The 15,682-nt window shown below is 42.4% G+C and overlaps 1 protein-coding gene across 4 annotated transcripts in view; it reads left to right on the forward strand.

Moving 5' to 3' along the window:
* The window catches only part of TDRD3 (tudor domain containing 3), a 314,042-nt gene that overhangs the window by 222,815 nt on the left and 75,545 nt on the right, over positions 1 to 15,682 (forward strand). For all 4 annotated transcript variants that reach the window (XM_084632730.1, XM_084632729.1, XM_084632731.1 and 1 more), the window contains 2 exons: positions 7,469 to 7,625; positions 8,022 to 8,147. In XM_084632730.1, coding sequence (XP_084488856.1) covers positions 7,469 to 7,625; positions 8,022 to 8,147 — 283 coding nt within the window. The remainder of the gene's footprint in view (positions 1 to 7,468; positions 7,626 to 8,021; positions 8,148 to 15,682) is intronic.

A 15,682-nucleotide genomic window follows, 5' to 3' on the forward strand; every position in this document is an offset into this window, starting at 1 on the left:
AATATACATTCCATTCAGCAAGGTTTATTTTATCAGCCATTTAAACAAAACAGAATCTAACACATATCTAGCTAGATTACTTACTAAATTCTAAGACTCCATTCTTTTTCTGTTCCCGGCAAAAACATCACACAGACAGAGAGAACCTTTGTTTCTCCCCCCCTCCAGCTTTGAAAGTATCTTGTCTCCTCATTGGTCATTTTGGTCAGGTTCCAGTGAGGTTATCCTAGCTTCTTAACCCTTTACAGGTGAAAGGGTTTTTCCTCTGGCCAGGAGGGATTTTAAAGGTGTTTACCCTTCCCTTTATATTTATGACAGAAGTGTTATTAGTTATGTGAACTTTCAGAACACTCCACTGAGCAAAATTGATAGTATATACAAACAGTCCTTAAAAAAACCCTGCATCTATTTTGCTCAGTCCGATGGTCTATAAGTTCATAAGGTTAGAAATGTTTTTCGCTATGAACAAACCATGAAAGATATTTTTAAGTATGTAATTGCAATTGACATTTTGTGTTTTAGTGCTGGAGGCAGACATCTTGCTGGAAAGCGGTGTCATTTGTGACAATGGGGTAGCACCATAGAAGAGACAGTAAACTAGTTTGACCTGCTTTAATAATTGCTTAATAATATAAAAATATTGTGTATGTCTAGTTTTTCTTCCAACTGTTAAAACCATTGATAAAGCAGGTTAGAGACTGGTTTAAAGTAACTGTTTAATAGGATTTTTAGACCGTGTGTGTCATAAATGCCATCTGTTTTCAGCAAGATGGCTGCCTCCAGCACTGGATTTAAAAATGCTAAATGTAATTAAAGACTTTAAAAAAAAAAAAAAAAAAAAAAAAGTCAGAGATCATTAATGTGGTAAGTGTTTCTTACATTTATATCCTAATGTGAGATACATGTCACAGATACAGTACAGGGTGCTGTTTATATGGAGTTGAAAAAATGGAATTTTTCATAAGTTAAGTTATAATATTCTGCCTTCCTCACATGACCAACTCCAACTGCATGAGGGGTGTAGTGCTTAGGTTGACATAGGGTGATGCAGTGTCAGTCTAGACACGCAATTACATCAACTTCAGTGATCTCCAGGAAGTGTCCCACAATGCCCCCCTACTCCATGACCGGTCTGGTCACCATTTTAAGCTCCGCTGCCAGATATACAGGTACATGCCCTTCTCCTTTTAAAGCCCCATGAATTTTTTGAAATTCCGTTTCCTGTTTGCTCAGCATGGAGAGCTGACATAGCAACTGCATGGCTGACCGTGCTGGCCCTACACTGCAGACATGTTCCTGCCTGGAGTACACCAGAGGTGATGGATCTCCTGGGTCTATAGGGAAAAGAGGCTGTGCAGACATAGCTCTGATCCAACCACAGAAATGTCAATATCTGTGAGCAAATCACTTGGGGCATGGGAGCGAAGATCTACAACAGGGACATGCAGCAGTGCCATGTGAAAGTCAAGGACCCTGTGGCAGGTGTACCAGAAGTCAAGTTGCTCTGATGTGGAACTATAGACATGCCACTTTGACAAAGAGTTTCATGCCATCCTTGGCAGTGACCCATCACCATCTACAAGGGCCCCATGTGTACTTGGGAGGAGTCACAGTCACAGGCTACTGGAGTGAACCCTGAGGACGAGGTGTTGGACAAGGAAGAGGAGGAGGAGAATGGGGGACAGGCAACCCGGGATCCAATGACTCAGTGAGCCAGGACTTCTTTATGATCTGTTCATTTACTCATTGTTACCATGCTACAAGACGTAGTGAAATAACCAGTAGAGGTAGAGTTGCTATCTGCTTCTCATTCCCCTGTACAGTTAGGCAGAGGGGACCCTGCAGAACAGTTTGTTATGTGTACCAAGATGTCCTGTGAATCCTCCATAGAGATCTCGAGGGAACTTTCCTGGAGGTACTCTGCAATCCTCTATTGAAGACTACCGGGAATGGCTGCCTTATTTCTTCCACACTTTTCCACACCACTCAGCAGGCATCATTGCAGCACACAGGCTAGCAGCCTATGGACCCGGTCTGCAGCTGGACACGTGCAGGAGCAGCTCCCTTTCAGCCTCCGTTACTCTCAGGAATGAGATATCAGCTGAAGTCACCACTGCCTGTGGAAAATGGTGCCAGTATTCAGTTTAGTTACCCTAGCTGCATATACTCATGTCTGTGAGCTCCCCTCCCTCTTACTGTGCCAGTTCGCCCCCTCCCTCTCCGCACCATATTTGCCGTGTCTGGGACTCTATGAATTCCAAGCAGAAGTGAGAATGTCATGCTTATAACTTGTGTGGATCAAGGGGAGTGAGTTCAGTATACCAAGTTTCCATTTATCTTGTGAATACACTCACAGTAGTACCTCTGTGCATTGTATTTTTTTGCAGCTGGAAATGTGGCCTTGAGGGTCTTTCCAACCACAGCAGTGGAGTAACTCAGCCAGATAAGGAAGAGGGCGCAGGATGATGTGTTCGAAGAGATCCTGCAAGCCTTTAGTGCTGCGGGTACTGAGCACAGGGCTTGGAGGATCAAGCTCATGGGCAGAATGGACAGGGATAGTGCGGACAGGAGAAAAGCATGGAAAAAGGAGAATGATGTGACGCAGGAGATGATAGCACTTCTGAAGCATCAGTCAGACATGCCGGAGAGGCTTGTTGACCTTCAGGCTCAAAAAAATCCATGATTGCCTCCCTCTGCAGCCCATAGAGAACTGCACTCTGGGACTTCCCTACACTTCCTCCGCCCACATTCCCCGTGACATCTGCGGCCGTTGCACTATCCCTACCACTCCACCCCCACGGAGAGTACGGACCATCACAGCCGCATATACACCAACCTTTGAGAGAGACAGCTGGTGTATGTGTTTGCAAAATGGAAATGTTCTTTCCCCTTCAAAAGTTCTTTTCCCTGTATTCATAAAGTTTCATTCAGTTATAAATGTCTGTTTGCATGTGTTTGGAATAAAACTCTATTTATGGAAACTTAATTCATATTCATTAGTTCACAACATATGGTGGCCGGGGCTGACATCATTCACAGTTAATAGTGATAGGGGCATTTGCAGTGTTATATTACCACTTGCACAGCACTCCTTACAAGATTCATACTGGGGTGCAAAAAAAAAAACAAAACAAAACAGGCACACTACACAACAGTAACACACATTACTGTGGCTCCTTATTAAAATGGTCTTTACTCCCTGATCCAAATAGCTCTTTTTATAGCTCTGGTGTCTCAAAATCATATAGCTCAAAATCAGCAGACAGCCATTCCACCTTCACCCTCTTGGAAACTTCTCCCCCCTTGCTTTAGAGAGATTCTGAAATGCACAGCTGGCAGTTATAACCATGGGGATTTTTTTCACTGAGGTCTAATATTGTGAGTAGACAGTGACAGCGGCCTTTCAAGCAGCCAAAGGCACTTTCAGCTGTCATTGTGCACCTGCTGAGTCTATGGTTGAAGCGTTCCTTGCTGCTGTCGAGGTGGCCAGTGAACAGCTTCATGAGCCACAGGAGTAAGGGGGTAGGCTGGGTTTCCCACATTCACTATAGGCATTTCAACATCCCCAATAGTAACCCTCTGGTCTGGAAAAATAGTCCCTGCTTGCAGCTTTCTGTACTGGCCTTTGTTCTTAAAGATGCATGCGTCATGCACTTTCCCTGACTATCCTGCACTGATGTCAGTAAAATGTCCTCGGTGATCCTCCAGTGCCTGCAATACTATAGAAAAGTATTTCTATTGATGTACTCTGTAGCAAGGTGGTCTGATGCCAGAATAGTGATATGCATGCCATTTATCACCCCAGTGCAGTTTGAGAACCCCAGTGCAGCAAACCATCCAGTATGTCCTGCACATACCCCAGAGTCACAATCCTTCGTAGCAGGATGTGATTAATGGCCCTGAACACTTTCCGAACTCCAGATTGATTCCCGACTGATCAGTAGCAATCTGGCATTGCTTCAAGCTTCGATGCCGTGATTGCCATTTGCTTCCTCAGCGTCAGTGCAACTCTCATTTTGGTGTTACTTCAGCGGAGGGCTGGGGTGAGCTCTGCACACAGTTCCAGGAAAGTGGCCTTATGCATCCGAAAGTTCTGCAGCCACTGCTTGTCATCCCATACCTGCATAACAGTATGATCCCACCAGTCAGTACTTGTTTCTCAGGCCCAGAACCGACACTCCACTTTCTGCAGCTGCTTTGCAACTTCCAACAACAGCCTGGAATTGTTTCTTTCCATGGCGCAATTTTCCATGTGGCTCCTCTCCTGACTCTGGAAATACTGCAGGATCAGGCACGGTGTGTTTGCAATGCTCATCACAACAGTGCAGAGCTACGCAGGAACCAGGCTTCTCACAGAGATGGTGGATGCGCAGATTTGTGGGGCTTTCGAAAATAGGTGCGAAACGTTACCGGATGTAGATAAAATTATGGGATGGAGAACACACCATCATGGGACCTTGAAATCATGTTCCCAGTCACCCCTGCATGTCTCGTTTGCCCCCAGGAGGCATTGCAAACCCTTTACAAAACACCCTGCGCTAGATGGTGGCGAGTTGCACAGTGGGCTGCTTACCCAGGGTGCACTGCTCTCTGCATCTATGCAAACGCCGCTAGTGAGGACATGCACCACTGACACAAGGAACGTAGTGTGGACATGTAAAAGTGATTTAATTGCTGTGACTGCGGTACGTCTATGTAACTTAGATCAACTGTAGTGTGGACCAGACCTGAAGAAGAGATCTGTGTAACCTCGAAAGCTTGTCTCTCATCAACAGACGTTGGTCCAATAAAAGGTATTATGTCATCTGCCTTTTGTCTCTAATATCCTGGGACCAACACAGCTACAACAACACTGCATATAACAGTGTTCTGATTTGGTGGTGGTGTGATAATGTAAATGTTTATTCAAGGTCCCAAGACAGTGAAGAATCAGCTCCTTTTATCCTTTGTAGCCCTAATATTAGGCATGGTTGTTTATTTGAAATGAAATCTTTAACAAAGATGGTTTCTTTCATTATGTTACCTTCTCCCACATCCTATAAAGGAATCTGATACCACAACATCTTTGCCTCGTGTACTATGAAGCAATGAACTAGTTTCTGTCATAGCTGTTATACCGGTACCAGATGACTTACTTTCAGGTCAATCATTCTGCCTCCTTCAGCTTTAAAACACAGACCCTCCTGTTCTAATCTTACTTTTTTATTTTTCATTCCGGTCTTTATATATAAGAATGAGGAAGAGAGAGAAGCTTTTAGTACAATATATATATAAGAGAAGAAAGAGATACCTTGAATGTTATAAGGACTATGTGACAAAGAAGGTCTCTGGGAAATTGCCTTTCCCTCATGTCTCAGATTATGGTCTTGTCCAAGATTAGCTCTCAACAGTGCAGCCTGTGGCTGCTGCTTAGCTCCCTAGTGAAAACAGTAGCTGTCATATACATCAGCAGACACGAACACTGAGTATTTCCAACTCCGAAAGGAGGTGCTGCACTACTGGTACATGGTAGAATATCCTTTCTTCTCTATGACAACTATGTAAAAGATATTACTTCATCCACCTTGTCTGTCTGCAAGGGAGACAGAACAGTAGAACAGATATACTGGGCAGCCTCCAGCTGGCACTAAAGGAGTGGATTCTAAACCAGCAGTGTTGTTTTTTTTCCAGCAGAGCTGCATTCTAATCTGCCTTTTTTTTACTGATATGCTCACCTACATGGCCCATGTCACTGTACTATCTGTGTGCCTTTTAGTCGTTAATGGATTTTATCTTCATCACACCCCTGTAAGATAGGGAGGCACTATGCCTAATTTACAGATGAGAGACTGAGTCCCAAGTTAGATTAACTTGTTCAGCCTCACATGGGAAATCTGTTGCTGAGCTGGGCATTGTATGTATGTCACTTTAGTGTTACTAACATAGACCATCCTTCCTACGACATTGCAGAGGACATGAGTAATTATAAGTGTTTTTATTTAGTGATCGTCCTGTGCTTCGGTTTGTGGACATTCAGTCTAAGAATATTGTTGGGTGGACTTGTTTATTTGGGGATGCGGAAGGAATTATGAAGGAAGTGGAATCAGTTTAGCCAGAAGTGTAGGAGTTTGTTTATCCCCAGTCAACTATACTTTATTCTTTTTTAGAAGTTATTCTTGCATGCTCCAGTTTGGTTTTGGAAATGAATTTGGATATTTGTATCTGCAAACTAGATGGCTGATGTTTAAATACTGTTGTTTACTACTTGTGTTGTAGTAGAACCCATATGCCGTAACTGGGATGCATCTAATTGGAAGCAAGACTAGTGAAAGTAACAGACTATAGGAGAAAATGGGTAATAATGAAAAGATCACATGGTTACATTTGTTGTTGCACAACTTGTACTAATCTCTCAGCAAAACTAATTGTGTTCTTTTAATTGGGTTTTATTTAGTTTTGCATTAAGGAATTACTGAATTTTCATGTTTGACACATATACCAAAATATTTCTAAAACATCCACTGCACTGTGAACCTACTGAGTGATATGGTCCAGTTTATCTGGTATGTTTGTTCCAATACAGGGTTGTCCCTTTCCCCTTTTTTAGGCAGAGAAGTGTGACATTTTTACAGGGAGGTGTGTGAGGCTAGAACCTTTTCCTCATACTACACATTTATTAGATGTAACAAAATGGAGGATTGGAGGATTCACTTTTCAACTTGGTACTTCAAACAGCAATATTATGTAAGGCCTTCGCCTTTACTATGTGTACACTGATAGCTATATTTGCTCTCTGTCAGAATGTTTCATATCATTGGGAATGAGAAGTCATGTATTTCTGAAGAAGGAAAATTACTTGTATTTCTTTCCGTTTTATTCTGCAGGACCTTTATTCGTTATATATCTAACCTCCCTATTTTGAAGAATGTATAATCTGATTTTGCACAGCCATTGTCAGTCATAGCTTTGGAAATGTTTGTACCAAGCACAAAAGGCTGGCCCATTACTATGCTTGATATATTTTTGCCTTCTTTCTTCCTGCTAAGGGGAGAGATACTGCTGTCTGTCAGGATACTCCTTTGTTTGATAGAGTGAGAGTTAAACTATGGGAATCAGAGTTTGACATCATGTAATATTATTTCTTTGGTTTTCTATTTGAAATTAAATCAAAGCAAAAAAGAAAAACAAAAATCCCTCCAAAAAACGAAACCCAAAAATCAAAGGAAACCTCCCAAAGCACATAAAATCCATCTCCTAAAATTACCATCTGTTCCTGTCTCCTCAGTGTACTCTAGTCAGTTACATGAAGCCATGAAAGCTTATTTGTTAGTATTTTTATAAATAGCCCTGTCTAAGTATTTATCATCATACATGAAAAATAAATTAATGTTTTAATTAAATATTAATATGCAATTTACAAGCAAACCTAGTATTTTATGGAATCTGTGTTGTAGCCTGTGATTACTTTTGTGTATATCTTTTATTACAGGTTGATGAAAAGGCTCTAAAGCACATAACAGAAATGGGTTTCAGTAAAGAAGCCGCAAGGCAGGCGCTTATGGATAATAGCAACAGCCTAGAAGCAGCATTAAATTTTCTTCTGAACAGCAGTAAACAGAAACCTATCCAGGGACCGCCACCTAGAGGTATAACTTGTAAAGCTGTGTTTTAGACGAAAGTGTCTATATAATAGGGGATCTTGTGCCACAAGCACAAAAAGATAATAGTGGCCTTTGTTAGTGTATTTGGAGATATGCAGGGGCATAATTGCATGTATGTTTTCCTCTGAGTCGTAATGAATTCAAGACCTGACAGTGAATATTGGAAAAGTACCTCTGTATATTATATCTATAATTGTTTCCTAGTTAAAAATCGCACACTTAAGTGTTCTTAATTGAAAATAATCCATGTAATTTGTGGATCTGATTATATTTTTCTGTTTAATGGCTTCAGCTGTTTTATAAAAACAATTATAATAAAAAGAAATGTAGAGTTTCTGTAGATTTGTCTGAATCTAAGTCATTTGTTTGTAATATCCACAGGGAAAGGAAAGGGCAGAGGCCGACTAAGACCTGAAGATGAAGAGGAACTAGGAAATGCCAGACCTTCTGCACCCAGCACACTGTTTGACTTCTTAGAGTCCAAAATGGGTACTCTGACAGTAGAAGGTATGTTGTTGAAATTAAAATGATCTGTGGAAGCAAGATCAGACAGCGCTGGTCTAATTTTTCTAAGTTGCTAAGCACCTTCTTCTATATAGATGTTACTGAGATTTGTGTCAGGTCAGAACATCTGAAAATCCAGGTTGTTCATGTTTCATGTATGTATGGTGTTCAATTAAAATGTATATTCATCTTTTCTCACTATCACTTGGTTATAAAGAGATGTTACAAGTTTATTAATAGGAAAAGACTTAATTACTTCATCGTCATCATGGATCTAATGGAAAATATTACATTATCTGTTTGCCATTGTAGTGTGTTCATGGTCGTCCCTCCCCCTCTGGCTCAGGGGGAGGCCACTCCGTCTCACTACAGCCATGAAAATGTTAAATTATCATTTTCTGTGAGTTCTTTTAATACACTGCTTAGATAAAAGGCTGATGTGGAGGTAATAGTGTGTGGTTTTGCTGAAGTATGGGTGAGTGGACATGAAGCAGATTGGAAGTAACGAGGCCTTGGGTTATCTCAAGGTGGGTCTGCATATCCAAACCACTTAAGAGTGCGGGGGACAGAAGGTAAAAGGAAATAAAGATGCTTACAAGAAAGGGGACCTGACTATCACAAAGAAAACAGTACTATTTTCTCATGAGAGGGCTAGTTTCCTTTTCTTCTGGGTTCATAGGGTTTCAGTTCCTTCCTCTTCAGCCACATTTAGATGAATATAAGATGCTTGTGTCCACCTAGCTGTGGAAGTGTCTTCACTTAAATTTGGCTCCCACTGATGTAAGTGCCTCTCTACACCTATTTAGTAACACCACTTCCCCAATCTCCTGCACATATCATCCTGCCCACTGATTACCATCTCGACCGTCCCAATCTTCTGACCCAGTACAAGGGCAAGATCAAGCATCCCAGTCGATCCATGTCTGCTCCATCTCAGAGTGTGGTATTTAGATTGTCATCAACTATCAAACGGGCATGTTCCTCTGCTGTATAAGACATTCTCTTTAATAGTTGGAAAAATTCCATTAGATAATGTTATCAGGCCAGTTGGAGATGCTTTTTGTCTTGGCCACAACATAGATTTTACCAAAAGCAGAAGAGATTCTGCTAATCCTGGACTATGTTCTATCATTAAAAATGTTGGATCTTGCCCTCAGCCCTTTGAGAGTCCAACTAGCAGCGATCAGCACACTCCATCCTTCTATGGAGTGTTACTTTGGTTTTACAAACCTGCTAACTGCTAGTTTTTGGAAAGGCCTCCTAAGAATCTTCCCACTTCTCTAAGTGATAGCGCCTCAATGGTGTCTGAGCCTGGTACTCTCAGTATTAACATCCTTTGAGCCAATGGCATCTTGCTCCATGTCTCTTCTCTCCATGAAGGTCACCCTCCTTGTTGCTATCACTTCGGTGAGAAGGGTTGGGAAACTTGGAGCTATGATGGCGGACCCATCATTTACAGTATTCCACTCGGATAAGGTCGTCTTACATCAACACCTGAAATTTTTACCAAAGGTAATCTCCCAGTTTCATATTAACCAATCCATTCACGGACTGATTTTCTTCCCGAAACAGCATTCATCTGCAGAAGAATCTCCCTCAATGTCCAATGAGCGTTAGCCTTTTACCTTCAGAGAACAAAAACAATCAGGAAGTCCCCTAGACAGTTCCAGCTGGGTAAGGAATGTTAACTGAACTATCAGTGGGGATAGGCAAGTCTGACTGGCAGGAAGCATATATGGGTCATTCACTCTAGTGCTGTCTGTAGTGCCAAATTAAAGGCAGGCCATGTTGGAATGTATCTGTCTCCTGAAATGCTATGGTATGGTGTGTCTTGGGTGTACAGATCATTTGAGGCTACCTCTTTCATCTCTTCAGTTGAAGTTGTATTCAGTGATTTTTCACCTCTGGAATGCATTCCACTCTTTCTCAATAACCAAATGATGTCAAGATTAGTGAATGTAAAAGGTTCTCCTGTAGTCGATTCAACAGCTGCTTCATTGAAAACTGGACTTCTTGGCTTTGGAATTTTTGTACATTGGTAGGAAAATGAGTGAGTCATGAAGTCAGGAAGCTCCTTAAAGGAGCGGTTCTTTACTGTCTAGACAACACTTGAGGCTGGGACTTGCCCCGTTAATACACTCTTGATAGCAGACCACAATAGTACCGTTGCCACCTGCTGGATCTTCCAGGAATATCTTATCAGGAGCACAAAATCTAAACCTGCCCTTGATGAGGTCTGGAAGAACATACAATTCTTCATTCAGTTCCATGTGGCAAAGAATCTTGTTTGCAATTGCATTTTCCAAATGGAGTACTTTGTTGTAATCAGTGGAGGAGCCAATGCTGTGCAAGATACATGAGAAATTTGCCACAAGTTTTGGAATCAATTGGTAAACCAACAGCTGCTTGTTATGGTAGGTTATCTGTATGCCGCACAGTTGTTGTGTATGTTTTGAAAACCTGCCTTTTACTCAAGCACTTGTACATGAGGCTTTGTGATAAATGGCAGCCTTCTGCTCCATTTGCTTGTTGTCATGCTGGTGCTAAAGTCACTTCAACCACTGATACATCACTTAAAGTAGTAGTACAGGTTAGGCAGTAATATTCTTTCAGGTTTGGCATCTGCTATGGATCCCTGTAGCAGCTGCAAACAGTCTCTTCATATTAGTGTTGACATCAGTGCTTTCTTCCGCTTTTGATGGTATCACATCTTTTGTAGCCTTTAAGAATATGCACTGTGATTAATTTCTGTGGATGGGATTGCTAAGAACTATGGTCATATCCCACAGTTCATCTTCAATAAGAGCCTTGTGCTAAGCATTTGCTCCTCTTCAATCCCATTCAAAGCATATATTTCTCCGTATTTAGCCTCTGCACTGGCCATCACCATTACTTTCGTATCCATTAGAGCCACTGTGATTCAATTTCTGTACTCCAGCTAAGTATTGCAGCTTGTAGGAATAAAATCAGTATTTTTTTCTGTTGCTTTTACTGACACAACACATTACATACATTCTTGGTGTAACACTCAATGTGATATGCAGTGTGGTATGTCTTTTGGGTCAGGGCGCCCACTTCACTTTCCATGCAACGTTCTCACTAAGAGTGATTTATTCATACAGTTTCTCCTATGTTTCTCGTGTTGAAACTGTGCTTAATGGATGCTTTTGGGCTTCCAACTTACCACAGAAGAAAGAGGTGTTTTTCTTGAAACCTTGTGTAGCGATTGCGGGTCCTCAGGATGATGCTAAGTCCCATCAGGAGCTGTTGAAAAGAGTTGCCTCTAACTTGGGGCTCCATGCAGAGGAGCTAGAGGAACCATTGGACTCCCTATTCAATGTTCTCTGCTCTACAGCACCGGCCAGGGTGGCACTGCCCCTGCATGAGAGGTTGTCAAAGATCACAAATGCCCTGTGGCAGACCCCCTCATCTATGCTCCCCCTCTCCAAGAGGGCAGAAAGAAAATACTTTGTTCCAACTAAGGGTCATGAGTACCTCTATACCCACCCGTCCCCAAACTCCCTGGTAGTAGCAGCTGTTAATGAGCGGGAGAGGCAAGGCCAACCAGGAGCTATACCTAAAAATAAGGACTCAAAGAGGCTGGATTTGTTCGGATGCAAGGTGGTGAGAGTGCTGACGGATAATACAGCCTTGATGTTCTACATCAACAGGCAAGGGAGAGCACGCTCGTCGACTCTCTGTCAAGAGGCTTTCCATTTGTGGGATTTCTACATCAAGCACACAATCCACCTGGAGGCTTGTCACCTCCCTGGGTTCAGGAACACGCTGGCAGATTGCCTCAGTAGGTCCTTTTTTTTCTCACCGCAAGTGGTCACTTCATCCAGAGGTAGCCTGATCGCTTTTCCAGAGGTGTTGAACTCCCCAGGTGGACCTGTTCACCACCAGACAGAACAGGAAATGTCATCGGTTCTGTTCCCTGTATGGTCTGAGCAAGGACACTCTCTCTCTGACGCCTTCCTCCTGTCATGGTCCGGGGGTCTGATGTATGCGTTGCTGCCGATCCCACTCATCAGCAGAGTCCTGTCAAAGGTGGAGAAAAGGACAAAGTCATCATGATCGCCCTGATGTGGCTGCACCAACATTGGTTCGGCACGCTCATGGACATGGCGGTGACCCTCCATGGCCCCTTTCCAACCAACCAGATCTGATTTCGCAAAATCATGGGCACCTCCTACACTCCAGCCTCACCTCCCTCCACCTCACAGCTTGGATGCTGTGTGGTTGAACCCGGAGGAGCAGGCCTGCTCTAACAAGTCCAGCAAGTCCTCCTGGAAAGCAGGAAGCCTTCTACTAGAGCAACCTACCTGGCAAAGTGGATGAGGTTTTCCCACTGGGCATCTGAATGTAGCATCTCTCCATCGAACTCCCTTTACAATCTATTTTAGATTACGTGCTTCATCTTAAGAGCCAGGGGCTGGCCTTCTCTTCCATCAGGCTGCACCTTGCAGCCATCTCCGCTTTCCACCTACCGATCCAAGGTCAGATGGTGTTCTCGCACAACATGTCGATCGGATTCCTGAGAGGCCTCAAGAGGCTCTTCCCACTGGTTCGGGCCCCTGTCCTCCTGTGAGACCTTAACTTGGTTCTTTTTAGGCTCATGGACCTGCCCTTTCAGCTTATGGTTTCCTGCTCCCTTTCCCACCTGTCATGGAAGGTCGCTTTCCTTGTGGCAATAACATCGGTGAGATGAGTGTCGGAGATTAAAGCCTTGACATCAGAGCTGCCACACATGGTGTTCTAGAAGGACAAAGTTCAACTGCGACCCGATCCGGCCTTTCTGCCAAAAATTATGTCTTCTTTCCATGTCAACCAGGACATCTTCCTCCCAGTGTTTTGTTACAAGCCTCACACCATTAGTGAGGAAAGGCAGCTGCACGTCCTGGACATCAGATGTGCCCTGGTATTTTACCTGGAGCATACCAAGCGCTTGTGCAGGTCAACCCAGCTTTTCATCATGACAACAGACAAGATGAAGGGCCTCCGGTGTCCTCGTAGAGGATTTCCAACTGGATCACCTCTGGCATCTGGACCTGTTTCAAGCTGGCACAGGTCCCATCACTGCTGATCATGGGGGCCCGTTCGACCAGAGCCAAGGTGTCCTCAGCGGCCTTCCTGGCGCACATTCCCATCCACAACATTTGCAGAGCTGCAACATGGTCTTCGGTTCACTCATTCACGGTGCATTACGCCATCACAGCAGGCCAGAGATGACGCTAGGTTTGGCAGAGCTGTGTTGCAATCTACACATCCATGAACTCTTACCCACCTCCATTGGTACTACTTGGGAGTCACCTATAATGGAATGGACATGAGCAAGCACTCGAAGAAGAAAAGACGGTTACCTGTTCCGTAACTGGTGTTCTTTGAGATGTGTTGCTCATGTCCATTCCATGACCCGCCCTCCTTCTGCACTGTCAGAGTTACCAGCAAGAAGGAACTGAGGGTGGGGTAGCCGGTGGTGCCCCTTATACCGTAGCATGTGCATCCCAGTCCAGAGGGCATCAGAGCCAGTCCCCTCTAGATACCACTGAGGGAAAAACTTCCAGCACTGGTGCATGTGGCGAGCACATACACCTAATATGGAATGGACATGAGGAACACATCTCGAAAAACACCAGTTACAGAACAGGTAATTGTCTTTTCTCTCAGGCTTTGATTTTACACAAAGTCTGGACATTGCTGTATTGCCTATGGAGAGAATTAATGACGTGTTGTCTCACTCTTTAATAAATTGTGACTTTCTGAGAAATACTTAGGTGTGATCTACACTGTAGACCTATATCAATATAACTACGTCACTCAGGAGTGTTAACAGTATCACTAACCTGCTGCAAAATTTTTCAGAGTTAGGGGAAAACAGCCTTCTCTCTGCTCCTGTGACCCAGCTACTCCCAGCACACACAGATGACATGGCCTTTTGCAAAGCAGTTGCCCCGATTACTTGCCCTTAGTGGAGTCTGAGTCCAGCTACCAGGAACCTATTGAGCATACCCAAAACTGCCACACCCAATTCCAGAAACTTCTGGAATTGGGTGTGGTAGTTTTGTAATAAAAAATAATATAAAGTAAGCACTATACACTTTGTATTCTGTATTGTAATTGAAATCAGTATATTTGAAAATATAGAAAAAATCCATAAATATTTACAATAAATTTAAATTGGTATTTGATTAAGTTTTAAGTGTGATTAAAACTGCGATTAATCACAACTATTTTTTATCTAGTTAATTTGTTTTGTGGTAATCGTTTGAGTTAACTGTGATTAATTGACAGCCCCTAGTTCACATAACTAAGTAAACAAAAACAAATATATCTGAGGTACCTTTTCCAAAGCACCATATGTTTAAAAGTAATGATAAATGTGCCCTATTCTTCAATCAAGACCCAGGCAAGTATGGTGGCAATTACGTTATAAAAAATTATTAATATAATTTCTGTATCAGTATTGAGGTCTCTTACCTAAAACAATTGTGGTGATCCAGTCTGACTTCCTACATAATACGGACCAAAGAACCTCACCCAGTACTTCTGTATCAATCTCATATTTAAATTTGAGCCGTAGTGTAACATTTAGAAACATAACCAGTGTTGAGCTAAAGACTTGAAGTAATGGAAAATCCTCCATGTCCCAAGAGAAATTGTTCCAGTAGTTAATTACAGTAAAATTTGGACCTGTATTTCTAGTCTAAATTTGTCTAGCTTAAGCTTCCAAGCACTGGATCTTGTTACGTCTTTTTCTGCAAGAATGAAGAGCTATCTCTTGTCACAAATCAATTTCCCTTGTTAGGTACCTGTCAACTATGATCAAGTCTCCTTTTAGCATTCTCTTAGACAAGCTAAATAGATTGAGCTTCTTTACTCTCCCACCATAAGATATGTTTTCCAGACCTCAGATTATTCTTTTTGGTCTTTTTGGAATCTTTTCCAATTTGTCATCCTCCTTTTTGAAGTGTGGGTGCCAATTTATGGTATTCCAATTTATGGTCTGACCTCTACTATACACAAAGGCAATACCACCTCCTTACTTCTACTTGATATTCTACTTTTTATACATCCAAGAATTGTGTTAACCCTCTTAACTACAGCATTGCAGGGGGAGCTCATATTCAATTGGTTATCTAGCACGGCTCCTAAGTCCTTTTCAGAATCATTGCTTTCCTGGATGCAGTTTCCTATCTTATAAATGTGGCCTGCATTCTTTGCTCCTGAATATATATGACTTCGCATTTGGCTGTGATAAAAGTGCATGTTGATCAAATAAGCCCATCATAACAGTGATTCAGGTTGGTCTGTATTACTGATATATCAACATCAGTATTTAATACTCTACCAATTTTTGAGTCATCTGCAAATTTTAACGATGTATTTTATATTTTCTTCAAGTAATTGATAAAGATATTGAATCACATTGGGCTGAGTCCTTTGTCTTCGTCTTTTATCTTAAGTATCTTGTAACTACATCTTTCCTTTAGTAAATGGGAATTTAGAAGCATTATGTATCCCATATTTTGGCAGGA

This window comes from Lepidochelys olivacea, assembly GCF_965140295.1.
Source record: "Lepidochelys olivacea isolate rLepOli2 genome assembly, chromosome: 1".
NCBI classification, from domain to species: Eukaryota; Metazoa; Chordata; order Testudines; family Cheloniidae; genus Lepidochelys; species Lepidochelys olivacea.